The 26,771-nt window shown below is 35.2% G+C and overlaps 1 protein-coding gene across 2 annotated transcripts; it reads left to right on the forward strand.

Moving 5' to 3' along the window:
- The first annotated feature begins 536 nt into the window (after positions 1-536).
- Positions 537-26,131, forward strand: osbpl1a (oxysterol binding protein-like 1A). 2 transcript variants are annotated; one of them, XM_060883065.1, is made up of 28 exons: positions 537-780; positions 3,163-3,288; positions 3,621-3,706; positions 3,797-3,871; positions 4,758-4,869; positions 5,424-5,509; positions 5,912-6,056; positions 6,472-6,539; positions 7,005-7,049; positions 9,162-9,235; positions 9,575-9,638; positions 9,740-9,835; positions 9,904-10,026; positions 10,597-10,678; positions 10,886-10,992; positions 14,042-14,207; positions 15,345-15,537; positions 17,037-17,112; positions 17,645-17,779; positions 18,531-18,628; positions 18,864-19,046; positions 20,360-20,467; positions 21,926-22,015; positions 22,122-22,242; positions 22,992-23,105; positions 23,320-23,443; positions 23,920-24,010; positions 25,068-26,131. In XM_060883065.1, exons 2-28 carry the CDS (start codon positions 3,165-3,167, stop codon positions 25,168-25,170), a joined length of 2,889 nt encoding a protein of 962 aa, XP_060739048.1. In that variant the 5' UTR covers positions 537-780; positions 3,163-3,164; the 3' UTR covers positions 25,171-26,131. The 2 variants fall into 2 exon arrangements, with proteins under 2 accessions (XP_060739048.1, XP_060739057.1); XM_060883074.1 differs by lacking the exon at positions 537-780 and adding an exon at positions 2,755-2,858.
- The last annotated feature ends 640 nt before the right edge of the window (positions 26,132-26,771 follow it).

Raw genomic sequence — 26,771 nt, forward strand, 5'->3', positions numbered from 1 at the left:
GTATGTTTGTAGTATTTCTACAATTATTTTAATTATAAAGCGTAATTTGGGGTTTATGAGTCTGTTGATTAGATGTTAAAAAAACACGTAAAATAACTTTATTTTGACACTTTATTTGTTTATTATTATTATTATTATTATTATTATTATTATTATTATTATGGTTTTATTTTTTATTTATTGTTATTATTATTATTATTATTATTTTTTTATTATTTTATTTTTATTTATTTTTTTTTTTACAAAAAAGTCTTAGTTTTGTAAAAGAGGGATAAAATGAACTTATGACATTTTATTAAGTTTTACTTTTATTTTGACTAGAATTTCTTTTTTTTTTTAATACTCGGAAGTGCTGATTAACAGTCCCTGATAAGCCGCGTAAAAAATGACACTTTACTTTTTATTTAGGTGCACTAACTAGGGAACAACATAATAGCGTATGCACCCTATCTAGCACACTATGTATGCAGTACAAAGTGATTTGGTATTTATCCCGTGGTCAGCAGTAAGAGTGCTTGTAAATTTTGTGTTTTGATTCTGTTGGCTGTCTGTTGTGGAAAATTTTTCATTAGAAATGCAGTGACTATAAAAAGGGATGTAAAACCTAACAATATATAGAATAATTAAAAAATAAAGAAGAGTCCTTATCTATGAGTAGCTTATCTGTGTGTGGAAATATAGAAACATTTTACTAGGTTATCTTATTTTATTTTTAATTATTTTTTGCATTATACATTACTTGGGTCAGAAACAAAGCCATGTGTTAAACCACAGACTCTGGTAAGTAAAGCAAATATATATAATAAATGTTTAGTGGGATTTATCCCTACAATAATGTCAAAGTAAAAATAAATAAATAAATAAATAAATAAATAAATATCACAATAAAAGTCTCTAGCAAAACAACAATATTTTTTCTAATCAGTTTTTTTCTAACCCTAAACCTATTTTTTTTTCTGAATATAAGTTGATTACATTTAATAGATTTTAAGGACGAATATTTTTACTCATATTATTGTATATAGAATAGTATCGAGGGTTTATTCCCTATGCTTTGGTGCTTGCAGTAGAAATTGTTCACTAGTATAAATTAAGAGGAAATTAAATTTAAAAAATATGATTATTAAATTATTTTACTTAATATTTTTTGTGTGTTTTTAGTTCTAATAAATTAAGATCTAGTAAATATTTGGATCAAGACATGAAAGTGATATTTTAATTCTCCAGAACACTTTTACTTATAGAGTTCTAATGGAAATCTGCTTGTTATAAAATAACCCACATTCACAGAAGACGAGTAGAACTTTGGAGTTCTTTATCTTTTTGCTTTATATTTTTCTTTATCTTCTATTTTTCTTTAGCAGCACAATGCGTAAATCATCCGGAGATACAGTTAATTCTCACATCAAAAATTAGCTTGTCTAGAAACTGTGATCACTGTGACATTGATCATGGCATAGTTGCTGCTGAGAGATGGCAGGTTTGAGTATTTCAGAAATTGCTGATCTCTGGGAACTTTCGCACATGACAGCATATTAGCAACTGAGCCATGTTTACATCAGAGATGGATCTGGAGAGATTTAAAAGCTGTGCTTTGTGAGTAATAGTCAGTATGCTCGTTCATTCATTCATTCATTATAAAGATTCAGATTTTTGCAATTTGCCTCAGTAACATAATATGCTGCAAATTTTTAGTTTATTAACTTCAAGAGAGTGAATAAGAGTTTGTTTATAGCTGCTATATCGTAAATTTAAACTTGTTTCTTTATATATTCTTTATTTAAATCTTCTTTCTTTCTTTTCTATAAATAGTCATTATGGAAAGATGAGATTCAGGTACAAACAGATATATTGTCCTTCACCATCTACAAGAAAATTAAAAAAAAAAAAAGCCTGCTGGCAGAATTTATGAAATTCATTTCAAATGTATTTTTTTTTTTTTTGGTTTGGTTTTGTTTTGTTTTTAAATTTGTGTAATGGTCAGATGTGATACAGGGAGGTTCAGGAAAAGAAGGTATGATGGTCATTAATACATTACACATTGTAAATGTATAAGCAGTGTAAAACACTTTAGTACATAATGTTATTAATAGTTGTAATAATAATAATAATAATAATAATAATAATAATAATAATAATAATAATAACAATAATAATATCACACCATGATGCTCTGTACTGAGTGTTTGTTTTATTTTTGTAACCCTTCCCCATATGTGAATGCTGATTCCACTATTTGCAATGAATAATAATTACATGCAAAGTCATGTCTCAGTATTACAAAGCTCATTCTTAATAAAATAACTCATTGTTGTGAAAAGGTATGTAAAGCAAACCTGGGTCATGTGCTGACTGCCTCATGGCAGCTTTTTTTATTTCCTGGTCGGGGTGAGGAAGTCACAAGACTGTGGTTTCTCCACATTTTTTGTGAGTGTATCATCACTATCTGTAAAGGAAATGTATGAGGAAATAAACACACACACACACACACACACACACACACACACACACACATACATACAACTGTGAAATGCTTCATATAATAATAAATATCATGTGGAGATCAGGATCAACTGATACTCAAGACATCATAAAAGGAAGTGTGGCATTATGTCATCTTTTTTAGAAAGTGTTTCTAAAAGAAACATTATAGGATTTAATTACGTAATAAATCAAACAACAGCAACTGCAAAAAAGCAAGAGATCAGGCTGATATCAGATGTGCAGTCAGTTTCAGTTCATCCCAAAGTTGTTGAGTGGGGTTGAGGTCAGAACTTAAATCTCTCATGTTCTTCCATTTAATCTGCCTTCATGGATCTTCATTTGCTGTCGGGAACTTTATATTGTTTATAATCTAGGTTAGTGTAAATTATGTTAAATATTATGTATCAATATTATCTCAACAGTGTTTATAATCCTGTATTATATTGTATGTCTTGTAAAGAATGTTGACACTGCGGTGTTAATTAGCTCAGTTTGTATTCTGCGCTTTATGCTCAATAAATATGTTAGTCAGAGTTAGAATCCAGTTAGAAGTGGAGTTAGTTTAACACCACATTTGGTAAAACAGGAATTGCCTGCAGTTCTGAATAGAAAGTATTTGTGGTGTTCTTCAGGGTTTAGCACTCGGGCTGCTCATTTTTTATTTATTTTTTCCCCAAGTCATGGAGGAGCTGGATCCAGAGGAGCAGTTTCTTCAGGATGCCAGAAATGGGAACCTGCCAGGAATTCAAAGGCTTTTGATGTCTAAAATAAAAGAAGAAGCAAAATTTGACATCAACTGTAAAGGTATGGTGTTTGTTCATCCCATATTTATAGCTTTGTCTGCATTTATAGCATATGTATACTGTATGATTTATAGCATTAGACTTGGTTTTATGTAAAAACAAATATATATAGAGGGCATTTCATCTTGTTTTTTGCATTTGCAGAGCAGTTAATCACATTTTATCTACCATAAAGACACCCTAGAGATCTCTTACCTACCATATGGGTGCCCAAGTGGGCAAATTCACAGCATTATTTCCACCACGGGGGCACTAGGGACGGCGCATTTCTATTGTTGTTTTTTTATTTCTTATGTATTTAATGCTGACTTTAACATTATTTCTTGCTTTCAGGCAAGAGTAGGTCAAATTTTGGATGGACTCCTCTTCATCTGTCCTGTTACTTTGGACACAAGGATGTGGTAGAGGAATTGCTAAAGGTAAATGTTCTTAAATAAACTTTCTAATTAAACAATAATTAATAACTAAACAATAAAATGGCTGAAAATGTCACTAAATCCCTTGTTCAGGCTGGAGCAGATGCCGATCTGACAAACAACGTAGGAGACACACCTCTTCATAAAGCAGCATTCACAGGACGACAGGTACATTAAATTAATATCATATAATCATATTTGTACCGAAACTTTTTATGGGTTTTATATTATTAGCTTTTTAACAGTCTTAAATTGTCCTCCATAAGATATATATAAGTCCATATAAGTCAAAAGGGCTAAATACAGGGGTTGGACAACAAAACTGAAACACCTGGTTTTGGACCACATTAATTTATTTGTATGGTGTAAGGACTTTTTTTTTTGTAAGGACTTTTTTTGAGGCCATTGGAGTAATAGTTCAACTTGGGAATGACAGCTACAAGATTTTGAGCCATTCTTCTTGCAGACCAATGGCCAGGTCACTGTGTGATACTGGTGGAGGGACGTGTTTGGACTTGCCCGATTTTATCATGTTAGATGATCTTCCTTCACTTTCCTGTTCATCAAACCATTTTGAGTGGTTTGATGTTTGAGTGGTAAACTTCTTTCTTCTCCACACCAAAACTCTACAGCCAGTGCTGCTAGCAGTAACGGACGTTTGACGTTGGCATGAGTAACAAAAAGTATGGCCTTAGCATCATGACCATGAAAGAGTTTTTGGGAAACTTAATCCGGTATTTTTGTGTTTTTTGTATCCGGTACATGTTATTACACAGACATTGATTTTAGATCAATCTATTATGTCTCCCATTATCTAATGTGGATTGCAATATTTTGTGTACAATAGTTTCACTTTCTGTTCTTATGGAATGTGATTATCAATGAAGACTGGCTAACAGTTCATACATACATTGGCATGAAACCGCCAACACTATATTGGCCACTGATTTAGTTTCAGACTCCAAACCCTGTCTTCACAGTTGAGGATTGAAAATGATCTGGGTGTGTAATTTATGTGGATTTTTACTTGTATTGGTTCTGTGTCTCTGTGTAGGAGGTGGTGAAGTTGCTGCTTGAGTACAATGCCTGTCCTTCTGTCATCAATGGCTCAGCTCAGATTCCCAAAGACATCACACACGATGAGGAGATCAGGAGCATGCTGGAGGGTATGCTTAGTCATATAATTCTCCACATAAACTTAATTAGGGGATTGATTTGTTGAAATGATTGGGGTTGTTGGGTGGGAGGGCTCTGTTATCCACCCAGTAAAAAAAAAAGATAATTGTGGGTTTTTTTTTGGCATTTTGCAATACCAAGTGAATTAAATGGCCATATTGCTTCTGTAAATCAGAAATGCCTGTGCACCACAGTGATAAAAGTGAATCTCTCTTTTGCAGTGCTTAAACTTTGGGGCTAGGTTTTTTGTGAGGTTTTTGATAGAAATCTTGTTGAGACTTAGTAACTCATACATACAGTACATACATACACTGGTAAATCATTTGCTGGTGATTGGGGAAAATGCCTTATGTGAAAGCAGCCTTATATTATTAGGGTTAGCTGTATTTTTTTGGTTGTTTGTTTTATAACTAACACAACTGCTTTTTTTTTTCCTCACATGGATTTATTGCATGACAGGAAACGTATGCATCGTATTTTCCACTGTAAGCAACATGTTTTGCATCCTGGCTTTTCTTCAATGATGATTTTTTTTCTCTACCAGCGGCTGAGCGAACCGAGGAGAGGAAGTTGGAAGAGCAGGTGTTAGAAGCAGCTCGAGAAGGAGCCACAACTACCCTGTTAAAACTGGTACTAGCACCACAGCTTATCATGTGCAACATGATCATGTGCAACAGCCAGCATTATAAACATGTTGAGCAACATTTTGCCCAATGTTCAGCATGTGCTTAGAGAGGTTTAAAAATTCAGAGAAAGGGTTATGTTCCCAGCTGCACTATAAACTGTTTGTGGCTTTGTTCTTAACCCAAGGGGTTAATCTCCTTCCCCTTCTTCATTGTATATTCTTGCTTGATAAGTTTACAATGCTTTCTTACATTTTGTGTGCCCTTGTTTCCTGTTAGTAAAACATCTACGTTTAACTTGTAGTTTTTAGCCTCAAAAGTCAATATGCTCACTCCAAATGTATTTATTGTCCTATAACAGCATGTCCAGAAGTGCTTTATATGTTGTTTCTCTAACATACTGACATAGCTGGCCAGGGAGAAACCTCCAAACATCGACTGCACAGACCTGCTGGGTAACACACCATTACACTGCGCTGCATACAGAGGCCAGAAACAGTGTGCAGTCAAACTGTTGCAGAAAGGAGCCAGCCCCAACATCAAGAACAAGAACGGTACAGAAAGAGATCGTCTTCTCACACAGAAAAAAAAATGAAAATGGCACTTGTATACATTTTTCAATTCAACAAGAAATTGTGAACAAGGCAGCATTTTATTTTATTTTAGCTTTATTTTTTCTAAACGTTAAATTAGGAAACGAATCACTGAATTATCAAATAAATCATTTTTTCATCATATTTTTTTTAAAAATAAAAATAAATATTGACTCAGTACATTTTAGGATAAACAGAGCTGGAAGTTCAAATGAGCTATTCTATAGATTATTGTCAAGTTAAGTGGTTTAACTCGCTTACTGGGAAAATGATTCTGAAATAAATATAGAGAGCAGAGTTACATTTTTAGTTCGAATTTTACAATTTTAGTTATGCTTTGATGCATTGTTAAGTTTTCTCCATGGTGTGTTTTCAGGTCAGACTGTGTTTGATCTTGCGAAGGACACAGACATGAGGCAGATACTGGAGGGCAGTCTGATGAAAGTTAGTGCACACAGACACGCTACACTAAATTGTTAGCATTTATATCCAACAACGACTTGTAAAGTACATATAAACAGATTAAAGACAATTGTTGGTATGGAAAGGTTTTCCATATGGAGCAGTTCTCTGTCTTTTAAAACAGCCAGAGAAGTTCTGTGTTTATTTATAGTTTATAAGTGAGGTAATGACTTTTTTTATAGCGGCTGTAATTTGAGAGAGCCAAGAACTTACTTCCATAACAATAACAATAAATAAATGTATCTATAAACGGACAATACGTGTTGTATGTAATAACTAAAAATTGGAAATGTTGAAATCTTGCTGTGTTATAAGAAGAATGAACCATGTCTCGCTTCAGGGTGGTAACAGTTACTATGTTTTCAACACAACACTCCATCATGAATTATCTTCCTATAACAGCTGTGACTGTTACAGTGAAATCTAGCAATGCTTTTTTCTTTTCAGGGACTGAGGCGTTATGTTCAGATGTTTGAAGGTCCTCTTTGGAAGGTACAGTATTTCTGTGTGTTTCATATTGAGTGTTAAGTCCTAAATGGACAAGTTGCTTCTCTTTGTCTTTTAAAATGTCAATATTTTGTTAAATCTTGGTATATAATGATACATTATGTATAAGAAGAATAAAACACACACACATATATGTATATATATGTGTGAAAAGTGTTGGCCCCCTTCCTGATTTTTTATTTTTTTGCATGTTTGTCACACTTTAATGTTTCCTAATGTTAACCTAATAACTGGTTGGGCCACACTTAAAGGTTACTCACCTATTGAGAAGGAAAAAAGCGGTCTCGGCGTCTTAAGTAAAGTTGGCAGCATATTCACAGATTGGAGTTTCCAGAGTCAATAACTCCTGAGCTAAACGCTGTTACTAGCAAAACGCGGTTGTAGCTGCCTCTCTACATTACTACGATAGAAAAGAGGTGTTATTTGTGTAGTAACAGTGTTTAGCTCAGGAGTTATTGACTCGGGAAACTCGAATCTGTGAATATGCGCCAACTTCCTGCTCCTTCAGTTCTCTCCAGCGCTTGAAAGCTGATCCTATATTAACACGGTCCTACTTCTTGCCTTATCATAAGCCTTTCTTTGCTTTCTTTCTTTGTTTTTATCCTCCATGTCAATGTTAAAACCGCTTTCTCGTAATGTCACACATGCGCACTGAACACTCTCTCCGCCCATATTGACAAGTCCCGCCCCTTACTGCTCATTGGCTACACGTTTGTTTTGTTTTTGTTTTGTTTGTCGTCCCGACTCAGTTTTCTGAGCTTTCAAACAACGGAGACCCCACCTTTAAGCGTTTGTGATAACTTGCAATGAGTGTTACTGCGCTGTGGAGGAATTTTGGTCCACTCATCTTTGCAGAATTGTTGTAATTCAGCGACATTGGAGGGTTTTCGAGCATAAACCGCCTTTTTAAGGTCATGCCACAGCATCTCAATAGGATTCAGGTCAGGACTTTGACTAGGCCACTCCAAAGTCTTCATTTTGTTTTTCTTCAGCCATTCAGAGGTGGACTTGCTGGTGTGTTTTGGATCATTGTCCTGCTGCAGAACTTAAGTTCGCTTCAGCTTGAGGTCACAAACACATGGCTGCACATTGTCCTTCAGGATTTTTTGGTAAACAACAGAATTCAAGGTTCCATTTATCACAGCAAGTCTTCCAGGTCCTGAAGCAGAAAAACAGCCCCAGATCATCACACTACCACCACCTTATTTTGCTGTTGGTATGATGTTCTTTTTTCTGAAATGCAGTGTTACTTTTACGCCAGATGTAAAGTTTTGGTCTTGGAACTCTGCCATGCAGGCCATTTTTACCCAGTCTCTTTCTTATGGTGGAGTCATGAACACTGACCTTAACTGAGGCAAGTGAGGCCTGCAGTTCTTTGGATGTTGTTGTGGGGTCTTTTGTGACATCTTGGATGAGTCGTCGCTGCGAATATGTTCCATATTTTCGCCATTTGTGGATAATGGCTCTTACTGTGGTTCACTGGAGTCCCAAAGCTTTAGAAATGGCTTTATAACCTTTTCCAGACTGATAGCTCTCAATTACTTTTTCTCATTTGTTCCTGATTTCTTTGGATCTCGGCATGATGTGTAGCTTTTGAGGATCTTTTGGTCTACATCACTTTGTCAGTCAGGTCTTATTTAAGTGATTTCTTGATTGTGAACAGGTGTGGCAGTAATCAGGCCTGGGTGTGGCTAGAGAAAATGAACTCAGGTGTGATAAACCACAGTTAAGTCATGTTTTAACAGGGGGGCAAACACTTTTTCACACAGGGCCATGTGGGTTTGGATTTTATTTTCCCTTAATAATAAAAACCTTAATAAAAAAACTGCATGTTGTGTTTACTTGTGTTATCTTTGACTAATATTTAAATTTGTTTGATGATCTGAAACATTAAAGTGTGAAAAACGTGCAAAACAATAAAAAATCAGGAAGGGGCAAACACTTTTTCACACCACTGTATATAGTGTGCAAGTTAATGCTTTATTTATTACTGACTTGAGAAGTTGTTATAACATTTTATGCTGAACCCGGGGCTGTGGACAGTAGAACAGGAATTCACAGATGTTGCTCTGTAAACAATGTTATTTATTGCTCCAGAGCACCAGGTTTTTTGGCTGGCGTTCCTGCTGGGTTGTTCTTCAAGATGGAGTTTTGTCATGGTACTCAAAACAGTGAGTGCTTTTAAATGTTTGTCTCTTTACATTCACAAATGCTGAATAAAAATACATTGTCTTAGTTTAGAGCTAAATATATATCCAGCTATAAGGCAGAAACTGTTATTTTAATGATGCCCCTGAGTGCATGTTTTAGTGGGACACTAACGAGTACCATAAACGGGAAAGTGAGCATGTCTTCAATATTAGATACTAAGCAATGAGATGAATAACAGCTAGAGAGTATATTTCATGAAAGCTCATATATACGTCAAAGACACTTTAACCAGACTTCAGTGTTTAATATATTATTATTAATAATTTTAAATTCTAATTCATATTTTTTTCTCATTTGAGGTCCGATGCTACATCCAACAGTCAGTGTAAAGGCTGCAAAACACTGACCCAAGCCCAATGTAGTGTAAGATAAATTATTAGTAATAAAAAAAGTGTGTATTATTTGATTCATATATTCTTATTTTTAATATATTCACTGCGTAATATGTTGCTTTATTCTAACAGACTAAGGACAGCTGCTACTTTACACTCAAGTGCTTTGATGACAGTGTCCATTATTTCAAAGTCTCACCAAAAGGCAACCCAGAAGCCAGCAGAAAAGTAAGAACAGATTTATTAATTAGAGACCCAGACAGACCATGGTGTAAATACTGAGGTGTATTTTACAGAAATGGTTGGACGCTATCGAGGCACACTCAGCGTTCAGCACTCATTACTGCTCACAGGATCAAGGCAGTGATGAAGATGAGGATGAGGTGATATTGATGGGCGAGTTGACAGAGTCTCTCCAGGTGAGAAAGGAGCTGTTTATTGTTTTATATAGACAGGAGGGGTGAAAAATCCACAAAACAGCATTAACCACATAAAACTAACATAAAAAAACCCACAATCCATGCAGCATTAATTGATGTAAATATTATGAACATATTATAGGACATTAACATCATATTAGCACAGATTTTTGTTTCGGCAACCAAATTTTAATAATCTCAGTTACAAAAAATTTGGAAATGAAATTAATTAATCCATTAATAATTTTCAGGAATGATTGTCAAGTGCCAAGTGTCTGACAGAAGTTTATGTTTTGGCTTGAAATATTTAAAAAAACACTGAGGAAAGCTATTCCGATAAATATTCACTGCTTTTATCCACAATCCCGCGAGTATAGTGATCACTGATCTCATCACGTATCATAAATAAAGAATATCTATCAGAACATTATCAGTAGATAGTTCAGAGTAGTCCAAAACCTTGGACCTGCCTCATTTTGTTATAGTAACATAGTCGTTATTGTATCTGACACTGTCTTCAAATTCTTTACCAAAATCTCTGGTTTAATTTTCTCTCACTGCTGTTTACAGTGGGCTGAGGCATGTCATGGGAAGTTGGAGTCTGAGGTGTTGTCCCTCCTCTCTATGGTGAAAGAGGATGCACTCAGTGAAGGTAAGAACACCTGTATTCATATCTTTTAAATATGAATTAAAAGGTTGTAGAGATAGCTCTTAATAAGACAGATCTTAATAATAATAATAATTATTATACTTATTATATCTCCTACCACAAAGGTATTCACTTTCGGGTTAAAATAAATATTCTTCTTACGACAGCGTAAAGTTTTTGATTATTATTGTATGTGTTGTATTTGTGCAGGCTTCCCGGTGGCTATGCTACAGAAGCTCAGAGAGGTGTGTGAGGCGTCTAGTGAGACCTGTTCAAGTCTCCGTCAGTGTCTGGAATTGTTCTCCAAACAGGAGGGGGTATGGAGCAACATACTGTATTTAAGTGATGAAAATTAATCAGTAATTATCATGCCTGTTTTAACTGTGCACCTAAGGAATTCAGTATAACAAACTTCAGCAATGGCAAAGATCCCATTATCAGGGCTGCTCCACATATACTGTAAGTGATCAAAACTTCAAAGCAGTTGAGTTTGAAGGGAACAATTGATGGACACTTTGCTCCCAAGGTTCTTTCCACTGTTGAAAGTAAAAAATGCTTTGCATAAATATTCACCTGCCTTGAACTTTTATACATACTGAAAGTGAAAGGGATTTAACTGGGAAGCCACAAATCTGAGGTAGGGGGAAATCATTATAGTTTGCAAAATTATTTCTACATAAAAAGCATAAAGTTGTGATTGCATAGGCATACACCCCATTTCTGTGAAAGCCTTAAATTAGATGATATACATGCAATTATGGTGTCACATGCGTGTCATTTGATATACACTCAATAGAACACTCAAACTAGTTCTTGTTAGCATTATAAAATCATCTGAGCTGGTTGAATTAATATTCTCATTAAAGTGATGGAATCAGAACAGACTCTCCAAGCTGTCATCACACACATTTGATGTCGTTACTTCATATGTCTCACGTAGTACAGGAAGAGGTGATGGTTTATCAGCGTGATGACCTGAGGTCAGGTGTTCTACTCAACGGGTGACAGCGTGGCACTCGGGCAGTGCAAACCCAAGAGCACTGGGTCGAAGGCCAATAATTTATCAGTGATGCAGGCTAATTTGACCAAAATTGGGTCACTAACAAAGGAAAATTAAGTCCTGAGTGTTAATTGGCTCCAGGTTTCATGATACAGCTTCAGGTCAAAACGACATAAAAGTAATAAAAAATCAGAAGGGGGGTGTAGGTGTGCGCTTATGCTTCATAACCTTTCTGCAAAATATGATATAGCAGTGAGAATGGTGCCTCACCAATCATTATAAATGTCTTTTTATTGATACCAATAACATAACTTTCCATTCATTTATTTCTTTATTCTTTTTACATAACTTTTTTTTATGAAAATCTGAAGGAATTGTGGGTGGGTTAGTCCCATTGTTGTGTAGCTTCACAGACTATTAAGATACAACCTCAAAATTCTACAGTTTTAAATCTTATGAAATGAAATGTGAATATCAGACAATTACAGAATACAAGCTCTAACATTATATTAAACTACAAATCTCCATCTCTATTCAGTATTTAAATGGCACTTTTTGGCTTGTCTCCTGTGAACTGCAGTAGGATCGTCCCTGAAGAGATGAATAATTGTTAATCAAACATTTCTATAATATTATTATATATATTTTTTATTACCTTCATTATTTCATTTAGAATATATTGTTTAGATGTTATTGTAATTTTCAGCATTTAAATGTTAAATATTTAGTTCATATACATGCATATATTTTAAATATAATCTAATCGAATGATAGTTCAATTTAAATAAATTCAATTAAATTAAAATGTAGCATTTATTACAAATTATTTAATGTAAATATTAAATTGTGAGCTATTGTTTTCTTTGGACATGTTGCAGGTGTATTAGAAAAAGTGGCAACTCAACTCAAACAACAGTATCTCATTAAAGATAAGGTTGTTCAGTGAGATATGGCTCTTATAGGAAAATAATCATCATGGATGTGTGCTGGAGGTGACTGATGTTTGCGACCTTGTCCTTGTATTACCCTGTGTGTAAGAGACACCAGAGGTCTATCAGTTCTGTCAGTGCATGTTTTGCAAAGGGCCGCCAGTTACACGATACCCAAAGGATCGTGTTTCCAATTGAGTGTACTTGAACGTGAGAATCCGCTTTTGTTCTATCAGATCATTCAGGAACTTAATCATAGCTTGTCTTATTTCTAGACTGTATTAAAAAGGTTCTTTTAATATTTACCCAAAATATTATTATAGTCATAGAGCCAGTTTTATTAGAGTTAGAATGCTTAGATTTTTACTCTAGTGTCATGCAGCCGGAAAAACATGTCCGACCGAAAAAAATGACAAACATAACTATATTTATTTTTATGTTAGTTCCTTGCTAAACTGCATTGGGGTCTATATGCGAAGGTCATGACTAACAAACACGGTGATAGAAACAGTCAGTCTGCAAAAAGTTGTAGAAAACCTACAATTGTGAGGGAATAATCTGTAGTAATCAGGCTTAATCAGTTTTATATCAGGGATGTTTTCGCTCCATCAGGTCATCACAAAAAACTAGAGAAGCATGCTTACACACACTGCACAGACAACAACACACAAAAGTTTAAAAAAGAAGTGTGTGTGAATAAATTGGCGATTATTTCAGCGCAGTTGTTAGTGTGAACACAGATCAGTGAGATCAGTGAAGTGATGACGATAAAGTTCATGTTTAAAAGCAACAAATGTTTTTTTTTGTATCTGGAGTGTGTGTAGATGATGCTGGTAAATAGTGAGAACAGCATTCCATGTTATAAATTATTTTCACACATTTTCATTATTTTTCGCAGGCTAAGCTATACATGTAGAGCTTGACGTGTTATACATTGTGTCTTTCAGTGGAAAATCTTCAAATGCTTTAAATTTGAAAAATCTAGACCTTAGGGGTGAAACCTGCATAAAATAAATACACTTCAGTTCAGGAATGCAGAAAGTATTATATGGAGTAAAAATGTCTAAATTTCATTATTTTATAGCAGGTGTGATTACTATGAACAGGGAAATAAAAAAAAGGGAAAAAAAATTATATAATAGAATTTTAAGGGAACTCTCTCTCTCTCTCTCTCACTCTCTCTCTCTCTCTCTTTCTCTCTCTCTCTCTCTCTCTCTCTCTCTCTCTCTCTCTCTCTCTCTCTCTCTCTGTCTCTGTCTCTCTCTCTCTTTCCCTCTCTCCTCTCTTTCTCTTTCTCTCTCTCTCTCTCTCTCTCTCTCTCTCTCTCTCTCTCTCTCTCTCTCTCTCTCTCTCTCTCTCTCTCTCTCTCTCTCTCTCTCTCTCTCTCTCTCTCTCTCCCCCTAATATACATATGTGTGTGTGTGCATGTGTGTGTAGGCACGCAACTTGAAACTGGAGCAGGAAGTGGAGAAGAACAAGATCCTCTCGGAGGCTCTGCAGACTTTGGCTACAGAGCATCATGAGCTAGAGCAGTCTGTGGTTGGAGGCTCGTCTCCCCGCAGTGCCGTTCTCAGCGAGGACGACTTCTATGATGCGCTTTCCCGTTAGTGCTACCTTCATTATTTTTAAAGCTGTCATTTTCTGATAAGTTCTATAGTGTTATATCCAAAAGTATTTGCATCCTTTAAGAGAATAATTTAAAAAATCCATCTTCAGCCAGTGCAGGGAAGAGGTGGAGACGGGGCTTATCCAGAGGCATGAGTCCAGAGGCTTGTTTGATATTCTTCAGCAAAGTCTGTAGAATACAAATATAGGGTTGCATACATGTAAAATCCCTTTAGCATTCATCATCATAAGGAAACATACTTTTATTTGTTAATTTTACAACTTTAAACTTGTTAAGTTAGGAGTAGTATGTAGAGAAAAAGTAGCTCTTGTAAATCCACCAAATCCCTGGATAATTAGCATAAAAGCCAGTTTCTGTTTTATATGACAGGATATGAGGTTTTCTCAATTTTATGAGAGCTAATAGGACTAGTAGGAGATAAAGCTGTGAGTACGAAACTTAAGAAAGCTCAGCTCACACATGCCACAGGATTGGTCCCGGTTATCTTTCGTGCCTATCATTTATATTTGTGGCTTTAGTGTCATAGCTAATTTGCAGAGAATTAAGAAAATGACATTTTAAATATCGCTTGTTAGTGACATTGCATCGCTGTGTTTCACACATACATACATATAATTTTCCAATTTTTGCTTCGTCACTTGTGAATCCAAGATGAGATTTGACTGTATGTTTAAGGTCATAATATCAGCAACACAGGTACATGTTATACATGTATTTATGCTCTTTTTTTCGAGGGGTCCCCAATAATTAGAGTTCACTGCATGCTCTGAATACTGCACCAGAACTTTTGAGGAACAGAAACCATTTCCCGTTTCCGCTTTCATTAATGATGCAGTGCAGTAGGACACTCGACTGCTTTTTCAGTTTTTCAGAAGTACAAGTGTGGCATCACTAAACCAATCAGCACTTAAAGCAATATGTTTGAAACAACTTTTTTCAGAGAATTAATAAATTTTATTTGTAGTTGTGTGTGTTTTGCATGCAGCTTAGTTCTTCTTTACGTTTCTGCTCCTTTAAAAGCCACCCGATCCCCTACTCTGGTTTCATCAGGTAGCTTCTTAGCGTGTCCTGTGTGTGTGTGTGTGTGTGTGTGTGTGTGTGTGTGTTCTGTAGAGTCTGACTCGGAGCATTCGCATAGCTGCCTAGAGTTGAGTTGCTCGTTCGTGGAAGGGGACGAGGGCAGGTCAGAGCTCTATTATAGTGTGGCCGGTTGTCTTACTGGAGGGAGGATGTCCCAAGAGGATTGGCATGGAGATGAAGAGGAGGAGGATAAAAAAGCCAAATCCAATAAAGGCAGAAAACACAGGTGAGCAATGAGGGGAAAATGGCAGAAAAAGAAAACTCCAGGTATGAGCCCAAAATTCCTCACTAATTACTATGAGACTATTACCATGCCTATGCTATTGGAATACTTAAAACAAAATCATGTTTAACTGGAACTTTTTATCATCATGTCCCTTGTTTGTTTTGGTCATGTGTTGAAATAAATAATTTAAATGGTGTGCGCCGGAGGAGGAGCTCACATTGAAACTGTTAAAGATTGATGAAGCGGCCAAACGTAACGGCTAGTAATTTGAACTTCTCAGTTATTCTGTGAAAACAGATTAAGACATGAACAGACTGCTTGATACAAGGACAATATGTCTTTGGCTGTGTTATATGAAAAAAATATTTCTTCTACATAAATTCATTTAGAAATATATTTCATTCTAATAGCCATTTTGTTATTAATAGTTATTTTTTATACATACTTGTTTTTCACACCAGTGGTCAGTTACCTTTTATATTATTTTCTATTATTTTCTAAAACCAAATATATATCCGGACACGGCTTTTTTAATTAATTTTATTAGCACAGAGTCAAAACCTGTCAACTTAACATGACAAAAACCAGACCTTCTATTGTATGCACACTTACACTTTCCAGTTTTCCAGCTTCAGCATTGGAGACTTCACTGTCAAAGTGGAATGTGTATGAAATCACAGAACAACAAATCTAGTAATCTTATCACACTAATTAGGGGCCATTTTTTAAAATGCACGTGTGTGGAGGAACTGGCATATAATAATCAAATAGTTGATTCTAAAAATGAAAATAGAAATTCATAGCTTGCTGGTGGATGGTGTGTCTACAGTGTTTAGTGTTTATAAATGAGTCTGGATCAGCTTCTTTGAGCCAGCATACAGCTCTAATCTGAGGTTCATGCAGCGCTATTTACAACACCTCAGTACCAATGTACACAGAGTTCGTGTAATAATGGTGTAGTTTGTGCAATCTGTTTATTACTTTAAGTTCAGTTTGAAATCATTGGCATATGTTTCCTTTCTCTTGGATAATTGGAATAATATAATGAAGCTAAACTTCTTTTAAGCCACAGAGCTGAAACTCAAGACAGGATTCGATCAAGATATCGTTCATTACGTGAGAGATATTTCCTGTTTGGACAGCTGCGTCTCTGAATTTTTGGTCGGTTAAGTCGACCCAGTTTTCATGTCGTTTACTTTTTTGTTTTACGACAATAAATTGGCATCACGCTTCACATTTGTAGCATGTACAGTAAGTAGCTGTGCAGAGTTTGATTGCCCTTTTCTTGCTCAGAAAGATAGAGTTGATGCTAGAAATAGTTCAATATTGTAGTTATCATTTTATTATTTGTATTAGCTCAGGATCAAAGTTTTAATCTGCTTTAGTTCTATAGTCTAGGTTTAATCTGTTATTTTGAAATTTTATTTAATTTAATTTAAAAAAAAATAAGTGAGATGAGCGTTCGATAATGACATCCAATTACATGTATGTTTTTTCAGGACAAGTTTGCCAGCTCCCATGTTTTCCAGAAACAACTGCAGCATTTGGAGCATACTGAGAAAATGCATTGGAATGGTAAAAATCTCCTTTTAACATCCATGATTTTAAGTACAACAAACCCTGGCAGGACAGTTACAGGGCGAGTTTGGTTACTTGATGTATTTGTCAAGTGTTTTGAATGACTTTTGACACATTTTCGCCGTATTTTTTGTCCCTTTTTAGTCACATCAGATTCATTTATTATAGTCCAGACAACTGAAGAAACAAATAGGAATACTTTCGATTTCAGACCATTTTCTAAATATTGTTGTTTATCATATTTTCATTAACAGTTGGACATTTTTTGGTTTTAGTTTTCACCACTGTTCCAGTATTTTCCTTCTCTTTTTTGCACATTTCATGTCCTTATTAAGCACCATGTTCAGGTTGAAAGGTTTTTCTTTTTGCCTTGCTAACAACAAAAAGATCCCATTAAGAAAACCTGTAATGGTTTCCAGCAAAGTAATTGCTAAAGGATTTGTTCAAAGATTTTAAAGGGTTTTAAGTCTTGTTTTGTAATCATTCCATAATCTCAACACAAACCTTAACATTGTCTCTGACTCTTTAGGAACTGTCTAAAATAACCATGCCAGTCATCTTCAATGAGCCGCTCAGCTTCTTACAGAGACTCACAGAGTACATGGAGCACACATATCTCATTCAGCAGGCTAACGACTCCACTGACTCCATCGAGAGAATGAAGGTAAACACACAAGTATAAACTGTTATATCCAGTTATTATAGTGTAATAGGTGTTTTATTGGAGATAGATCATTGTTGTCCATTGACCATTTCTGTTCATGAATTCTTTTGCAAGTACAGGATAGGGAAATCATTAAAATAGCATGAAAATGTAATATAATTGCACACAAAAGCAGTAGTCATAGTTAGAGATATACAAAATTGTACAAAATAAATGTTTTAAATGAATGACTAACACAAATGTGATGTGAGTTTCTTCCATTTTAGTTTTATGTATTTTCATCCATCATGAAAAGTATGAATGTTAAATTTCTATACTTATAAGATAAGATAAGATATACCTTTATTCGTCCCACAATGGGGAAATTTCTCTGTTACAGCAGCAAAATATAGAAAAAGAATAGAGACATAATATAATATACAGTATATACAGTACAACACAAAATATATAAAAAGAGTAGTGGTTACACTGAAGACATATTGCACTTAGGTAATATTGTACATTTTTCAAAATTTCTGTTATTGCACATGTTTAAAATACTTTGTTATTGTTTATTATTGCAGTTAAACAGTAATAACAGTGTGTATTATGATGACTGGTTCACTGGGAGCAGCTTTGATTGTACAGTCTAATAGCAGCAGGGAGAAAAGACAATTTAGAAATTGACTAAATACTGGATCATGTACTAACTATACAGTAAAATAACATGCATTGTGCTTTATACAAGAAGGTGTGTGTATGTGTGTGTCAGTGTGTAGCAGCATTCACAGTGTCTGCAGTGGCATCTCAGTGGGAGAGGACAGGGAAACCCTTTAACCCCCTGCTCGGGGAAACCTATGAGCTCATCAGGTACATGCAAAAGACACCAGCAATGGCCATATTCAAGCCATGGCAACATTAAACACATTATTGTTTCATTGATTATGGTTAATTTAATTAATTTTATAATAAAATCTATAATATGAAACAGTGTGCACATACTAAAGGGGTCTGAATGTTTTCCAAAGCCATTGTAGTTTATAATTAACGGTTACTAGCCTCAGGAACAAATGCCAATTAGAAAGTCCCACTTTTTTTTCCTCAGAGAGGATCTGGGTTTCCGGGTGATCTCGGAGCAGGTGAGTCACCATCCTCCAGTAAGTGCTTTCCATGCTGAGGGCCTGCAGACGGATTTTGTTTTCCATGGGTCCATCTACCCCAAGCTGAAGTTCTGGGGTAAAAGTGTAGAGGCTGAACCAAAAGGAATCATGACTCTGGAGCTGCCCAAGTAAGACTACACACATCATCAGCATCATACATTGTACATCTTACATACACCAGTTACTGCTGTAAAAACATAATGAGCTGCCTTTTAATAAAAGAATAATACACTACAAATTAGTAAGGCGTCCCTCTTGACCCTAGCTGATTACTGTCTTCCAGCAATTTCCAATGATTACATGTTTTTTTAATTTATGAAGCAACAACACCCCATACTGTTGATCTATTTGTAGTTAGTTTTATAATTATTTCTTTTTCATTCATAGACAAAAACAAATGCAGCTTCTCATGTTATTGTGAGACCACAAAGTGTAACTCTTCTGTCCTGAAGTTGTAGGAAAAAAACTTGGAAGTTACAGCTTTACTCTGACTGTGACAAAAACACTGCAGGCTGCTTCTGTAAATGTTTAAAACATATGGTTCTGTTTGTATGGCCAATGCTAATAATGTTAGCACTCATCAACAGAATGTATAAAAACCATATGAAATTATTATATATTTGTTTCACATTATTACAAATGACTTACCTTGACTTACTTTCCAATAACATTTTGGAAATAACATTTTTTGAAATAATAGTTTCTCTCAGAAACGTACAGTATGAGGCAAAATGACTGACAGCCCCCAAAACAGTATTTGAATGCAAACCAAATTTGATGACTGTAACAAACGATCCTGAACATTGTTGACTATTTCCTGCCTGAACACCAGGGGGACGTTCAGGCAGGCTTTGTTTATGACTTGAATCATGTGTCTGTGTTTTTGTTTTGTGCACATGTGTTTGCCTCGCACAATCCTTAAACCATTCCCATCTCTGCACAAATGTTTGTTGTGTCTCACTGAGTGTTCCCCCTACTTATACTGGTTGTCTTGTGTGTGTGTTGTTTGCTGAGTCCTTGTTTTTGTGTGTTGTCCTGTCTCCTGGTTTCTGTTTCGTGTTCTGTTATTTCTTTTGCCTTGTATTTGTAGTTTTTGTTATTTTTTCTTAATAAACCCCCTTTTGTTATCCCTGCATTTGGGTCTGATTCTGCTCCGTGGAGACATCCGTTCCTGACATAAACACTTGGCAATGGGCAAATGATTTAGTGAATGAATTAATTATGTGAGTTAACATAGAACAAAGATTACACTTGGGAAATAAGAAAATAACGTGTCGAGAAACAAGAGCATTCAAAGATTTGGAACTTAAGCAGGAAATGTATTCATAGTGTGTTTAACTTGAAATGTGAAACGTGATAAAGTTAAAACAAGATGCATGTTTATTTGAGTTTAGTAAAAAATGTGTTAAAGTAAACCTGATGATGAATTTACTGTTTTCAGATATAATGAGGCGTACACGTGGACAAACCCGACATGCTGCGTTCACAACATCATTGTGGGGCAGCTGTGGATTGAACAGTACGGTAATGTGGAGGTGATCAACCACAGGTAAGTGACCATGGAATCACCCAGCCAATCACTTGAGGACATTATTCATTCATTCATACAAACGAAACTTTATGGGTTTATTAGGCAAGAGAAGCCCAAAATTAGTCAGGATTAGGTCTTTAGCAGTTAAGTAGGTGTAGTGTAATTATTCTCCAAGTACACATAGCTCTGCCTTGAGGATGTACAGTGATTTGTAGAGTTTGTATTAGCCAGAACTGTCATGATAGCTTTCGAGCACACTGATAAATTCATTGTGAGCTCTGTGTCTTCCAGAGCAGTGTTAGCATTGTTTATTAGCTGCCTGGAAGTCACATACATTTTTATAAAAGCAGTTTATGCAAAGCATGGCCTTGCCTGGCTCTCTAAGTGCTAAAAGCGTATTTACTTGATTTGTTATGGATTACTGCACGTGACAGTTTTTCAAAGTGGCGTACTCTGTTCTCCAACTTTTACCAGGTTCGTTATCCAAACCTAACCTTAAGATTTTTTGTAATAATGTGAAATTGTGATTGCCTGTGTGATTAAATTAGATGATAGATTAGAGTGTCAAATCCCCTCCATAGTTCTTTTTTAAATATAAAGAAGGCTTTAGTAAAGTAAAGACAGCTGTAGCCTTTAGAAGTCTTAAAAGCCTTTTGTAGAATAGTTTGATACTCTAGTTTTAATTGTAAGCTCTTTTCATGTATCCTTCTCAATCGCTGATTTTCGCACTAATAAGTTGCTAATGTGACTAGTGCAGTATCGATTTCAATTATTAACAATGCAAAACAAGTTCTGATGTTGATCATCCAAATTAACTGCCTGAGAACTGAATAGTGAATTAGTAAAAATACCAAATATATAATCTGCACATAATAATAGGAAAGTCCTGTTATTTCATTCATTCCTTCATTTTCTACCGCTTATCCTAACTATTCTCGGGAGCCTGTGCCTATCTCAGGCATCATCGGGCATCAAGGCAGGATGGACAGAGTACACCCTGGACAGAGTGCCAACCCATCCCAGGGCGCACACACACTCTCATTCACTCACGCACTCACACACTACGGACAATTTTCCAGAGATGCCAATCAACCTACCATGCATGTCTTTGGACCGGGGGAGGAAACCGGAGTACCTTTGAGGAAACCCCCGAGGCACGGGGAGAACATGCGAACTCCACACACACAAGGTGGAGGCGGGAATCGAACCCCCAACCCTGGAGGTGTGAGGCGAACATGCTAACCACTAAGCCACCCTGCCCCCCATCCTGTTATTTATTGTGACTTTTGATTAAAAACAGAAAATAAGTTTCTATGCCAAACAGCTCCTAAATTATGACTTAAATTATGACATGATTCTTGCCATGTTTAGGGTTTAAGATGCCTGTTGTGTCATTCACAGGATATATTTTTGACAGTGATACTGACAGAACGGTAAAGCGCATGCTCCAAATCCTCTGCTCTGTTTTTCTACCAGAACTGGAGAGAAGTGCTGTCTAAGCTTCAAACCTTGTGGTCTTTTTGGAAAAGAGCTGCACAAAGTTGAGGGCTACATTCTTGACAAAAGGTTTTTTAAATTAGAATTTTCCTTAAACACTTTACTAATTTCATAACATGCCATATGTTATGAAAATGTTATGGACCACGTGTTATGGAATCTCATTCATTTGCAGCAAAAAGAAAGTGTGCGTTTTATATGGGAAGTGGACGGAGTGTATGTACGCAGTGGATCCAGCAAAGTTTGAGGCTCACAAGAAGAGCGATAAGGTCACAGAGAAGAAAAGCAGTAAAGAGGTGTGCTCTTCTTTTCTTCTCCTTACTTGGCTTTTTTTTTAAGTAGTCAAGACAAATTTCTGTGTTTTTTCCTTAACATTATTTTATATAGTAACAACTTTCACAGTGTGTAAATTGAGGGAGGAAAAAAAGAGAAGCTGTTGAAGGAATGATTTTTTTTATATAGCTGCTATAACGTAAGAGAGACAAGACATAACTTGTTTCAAGGACGTTCAACAACATATATATATTTGTGTGTGTGTGTGTGTGTGTGTACATATACATATTTAACAAAATATATATTTCAAAAAAGCACAATGTGTTGCTCGTTAATAAAATAGAACTTTCCGTTGTCAAATTGTGATTTAAGATGTATAAAACAACTATAACACTGACTTGAGAGCTTTATCTTTCCTGTCATGCATGTTAGCATGGGTCTTTCAAACCCAGAAAATAAAAGGAGCAAAATTTTAAATGATTACACTCTCTGCACAGCTTTCTTTCTGGAATTCAGCTTTTTATCATCTCACTGAAACACACCTAGCATATACAGAGCATTAATCATAAACAGGTGCACAGTCATTCATTAAATTAGCCGTGCCTTCTCCAAGACTACTTCCTTTATTAAAAAGTGGTGTAAGACCATAGACCTGAAGCCTCAGAAAGCTGCCTTCTGAATTGAAATGGAGTGAGCTGAATTAGAGTTGATATTCAGGAAAAGAGGACCAATTGGCCATATTAATAAGTCACTGTCTTGCTGTGTTCCTCAGGGGTCCAGTGCTGAGTCTGAAGAAAGACAACAACCAGGCAGCGATTCTCTGGAGGAGATTCCAGGCAGCCAGTTACTCTGGAAAATCACACCACGACCAGCAAACTCTGCTCAGGTCTCTCTCTCTCTCTCTCTCTCTCTCTCTCTCTCTCTCTCTCTCTCTCTCTCTCTATCTCTCTCTCTCTCTCTCTCTCTCTCCCTCTCTCACACAGGCACACACACACACACACATACACACAAACACTTCCATACTTCATCAGGTTCTTACTGTCTGGATGCTCACTTAATCTGACAAACAAATGTGTGTTTCTTTCTTATTTCTGCTGTAGATGTACAACTTCACGTCCTTTGCCATGCAGCTAAATGAGCTACATGAAGAGATTGAAGCTGTAATTCCCAAAACTGACTGCAGATTGAGACCCGACATCCGTGCAATGGAAAATGGAGACATTGGTAATGTTTGGCTTCCCATGTATGTTTGCTTGAAATTCAGAATGCCATCATTAAGCCTGTCTTTTTATTTCTTTTCTTTTGCCTTTATTTTATTCATTATTATAATCTATAATTAAATATTTTTTGTTATATAGTTATCATATAGATAAAATGACATGATCATGACATTATCATATATTAGATTATTCATAAAATAATCATTACTATTAGTATTAATTTGTATTATAATATAGGTATTATTATAATATTATAATGTGGAATACTACTTATTACTTATTACTATATTTATTATTATTATTATTATTATTATTGTTGCTTTGATTATATTTTATAGTACATTATATTTTGTATTATTCTGTAATTAGCAGTTCATGTCACCTGATTTAATAAAAAAAAAAATGTAATCTAAAAATAGATCCTAGACTTTTGTTCAGGAGCTTAATTTTTACCTTTGACTTTCTGTCTCATGCTTTTAGACTTGGCTAGTGAAGAGAAAAAGAGGCTGGAGGAAAAACAGAGAGCAGCACGCAAGAACCGGTCCAAGTCAGATGAGGACTGGAAGACAAGGTGTGTGAGATTTTATTTCACTTGCTTTCTTTCAGTACAACTGTGAATACACAGACAACGCGTGTCACACTGACGCACTATGCACTAAATATTAGCCCAGTGCAGTGTCACACACTTTAGTCACTACACTCATGTAACAGACATAAGAAAACTGAGAAGTCAGAATGTGTAATTGTTTATTCTTTTCATATATTGCAACATTTTCACTAATTTTGTATCAAACGAATAAATGTTAATTAAATATTGTAATCCTGAGAGAAACTTATCTTTTTAAAATCATTGCATTTTTTAAACATCTGCTTATTATTAGCCTTAGTTTATTTACAGTATATGAATGAGCTGTTGCTATAGAAATGAGAACATATTATCATTAATATACATATTAATATAAACCTGTGATTTTCAGGTGCACAACAGTCAGCGCACCTTCTGACCAATCAGATTACAGAATTCGACTATACTTTTCGAGTTGAAATCTGAAGCTGTAGTTTGATCATTGTATTTATTATATAGAATAATTTGAAAAAAAAGGCACTTTAATTAAGCAAAACATTTATATGAGTTCTATGTGTTATACAGCTTTGGCTCATTAACTAGATGCTTATTTATTTCAGCAGTAACTGTATAACACTTGTCTGTTTTTATTTTTACCTGCCTCTATCTGTCCTGTGGCCTGACTGTGCTGATTAGAATCTCTGGCCCCAGGTTTGCCCTGCATACTGCATGCTGATTTTTCTTTAGCTTTTGCTTGTTGATGGATTACCACATTACAGCATTTCTGAATAAACACACTTTATACCCGAAGTTATAAAAAATTATCCATGGCAGTGTGTTATTCCACTTATATCACTGATTACTTATTAAGTCTTTGCACTTTATAAGTGATTAACATTTACTTACATGCATGTGTGTTAAATCTTGTCAATATAGTTGGAATTTTTTGTTCAGGTTTACAAAACCATTTATACTCAATTTACTTTATTATAAAGATTTATAAATGATGGAGAGTGTGTACAAATTGTGACAGTTATCTGTTCTTTCTTGTTTTTTCGAGTAGGTGGTTTCATCAGGGTCCAAACCCTCATACCAACTCTCAAGACTGGCTCTTCTCCACCGCTTACTGGAACCGAGATTATTCCCAAGTGCCTGATATTTACTGAGCAAGCTACAATATCTTCAAGCTAACTGGTCCATGTGGGATATTTGTGGGATAAACTTGTGTCTTAGAATGAACAGGTTTATAATTCCTGCAAGTCCCCTTTATATTATTTTTTTTTTAAAGGAAATTGTTCCTAATTAATTCTTCATGCATATTAATTATAAAGGTGGAGTCATTCAGTAATGTAAAGTCAATCATGTGATGGTTTACTTAAGCTGCCCTAATAAGAAAAAAGTGATAATATTTATCATTGAGGATTGAAATTATCAGTGGTTAACAGAGGTGACATTTTTAAATGAAATGCATTTGTATGACAATCATCCCCTTTTCTAACGAATCAGAACACAGGAACACTAATAGTTTTTAATTATGTACTAAACATTATTTATTTTAAAGCTTTTTTTATGCTTCACTTTTTCACTAATGTACTGAGTATTTTAAAATAATATTTAACGGAGATGTGCAGATTTACATGCTTCTTCAGCTTGGAACGTTTGTTCTCAGTAATGACAAGGAAGTAACTTTTTTCATTGTCTTGTAGTGATTTGTAGTGATTTACGGTGTGTGTGTGTGTGTGTGTGTGTGTGTGTGAGAGAGAGAGAGAGAGAGAGAGAGAGAGAATCCTACTCATGAAAACCTAATAATGTGAAACATTACCTCAACATAAGCAGATTATGTTTAGCTCAGTTAGTTTAAGGTTGGTGAGTTTGTGATGGACGATTTGAGGTGTTTAATGCATTTCATAAACACACAGACAGTTTCAAGTTTAATATAACCTACTCCTGTTTATTTGATTCTAGAATTCTGTATATTATTATTTGCTGTTGTTTTGTGTACATCATAAGGTTGTATAGCTGGATTTTGCTCATCTGCTGAATAAAACTCTGAACAGACCCAAGCAGATATCTGTTACTAAAGTCACAGAAGTGAAAAATAAAAATTAAAAACATCATCTGAAAAAACTTCATTCATTCATCTTCTGAAAACCAGAGTCTATTCTGGGAACACTGCTAAAATGCATTCAAATAAAGCAATCAAAATATTTAGCAAATATTTTAGCAAATTAAATCATCAAAATAAATCTCACTGAAATATCACACCGAAAAATAAGGAACATAAGGCAATGGACATTTATCACTGTCGCATGTTTTAAGAATATTGCCATTAAGTATTAATGTATAAGTAGTCGGTTCTTATAAGCAAAAAATAAACACTAAAGCCTTCAATTATTTAATTAACCTATTTTTTAACTAAGGTGCTGTTATTATTTGAAGTAATTAATTATTGCCTAAATTCAGTGGTTTTAAAATATTTAATTCAGCATTTATTTGTCATATGTATGTTTCATTCAGAAATTGGCAGGGTCATGGAGCAGAGATGTGCAGAAGTGGATTTTGTAATTGAACTGTCATATTTGACACTTGAGGTCAGAGAGGAGTGTGTGACGTCCAGAGTCGTCCTCATATCCCAAACTAAATTACACAAAGGACTTAAAATAGCCCCGGTTTGGTGTTTGCTCCATTAGGATGTGTCAGAGGTGTGTAGATAAGTTCATGACCTCACCTTTTTGTGTCTGGCCCCTTTCTGTTCCCTATTATTAAT

This window comes from Tachysurus vachellii, chromosome 1 (genome assembly GCF_030014155.1).
Source record: "Tachysurus vachellii isolate PV-2020 chromosome 1, HZAU_Pvac_v1, whole genome shotgun sequence".
In the NCBI taxonomy this organism is placed as follows: Eukaryota; Metazoa; Chordata; class Actinopteri; order Siluriformes; family Bagridae; genus Tachysurus; species Tachysurus vachellii.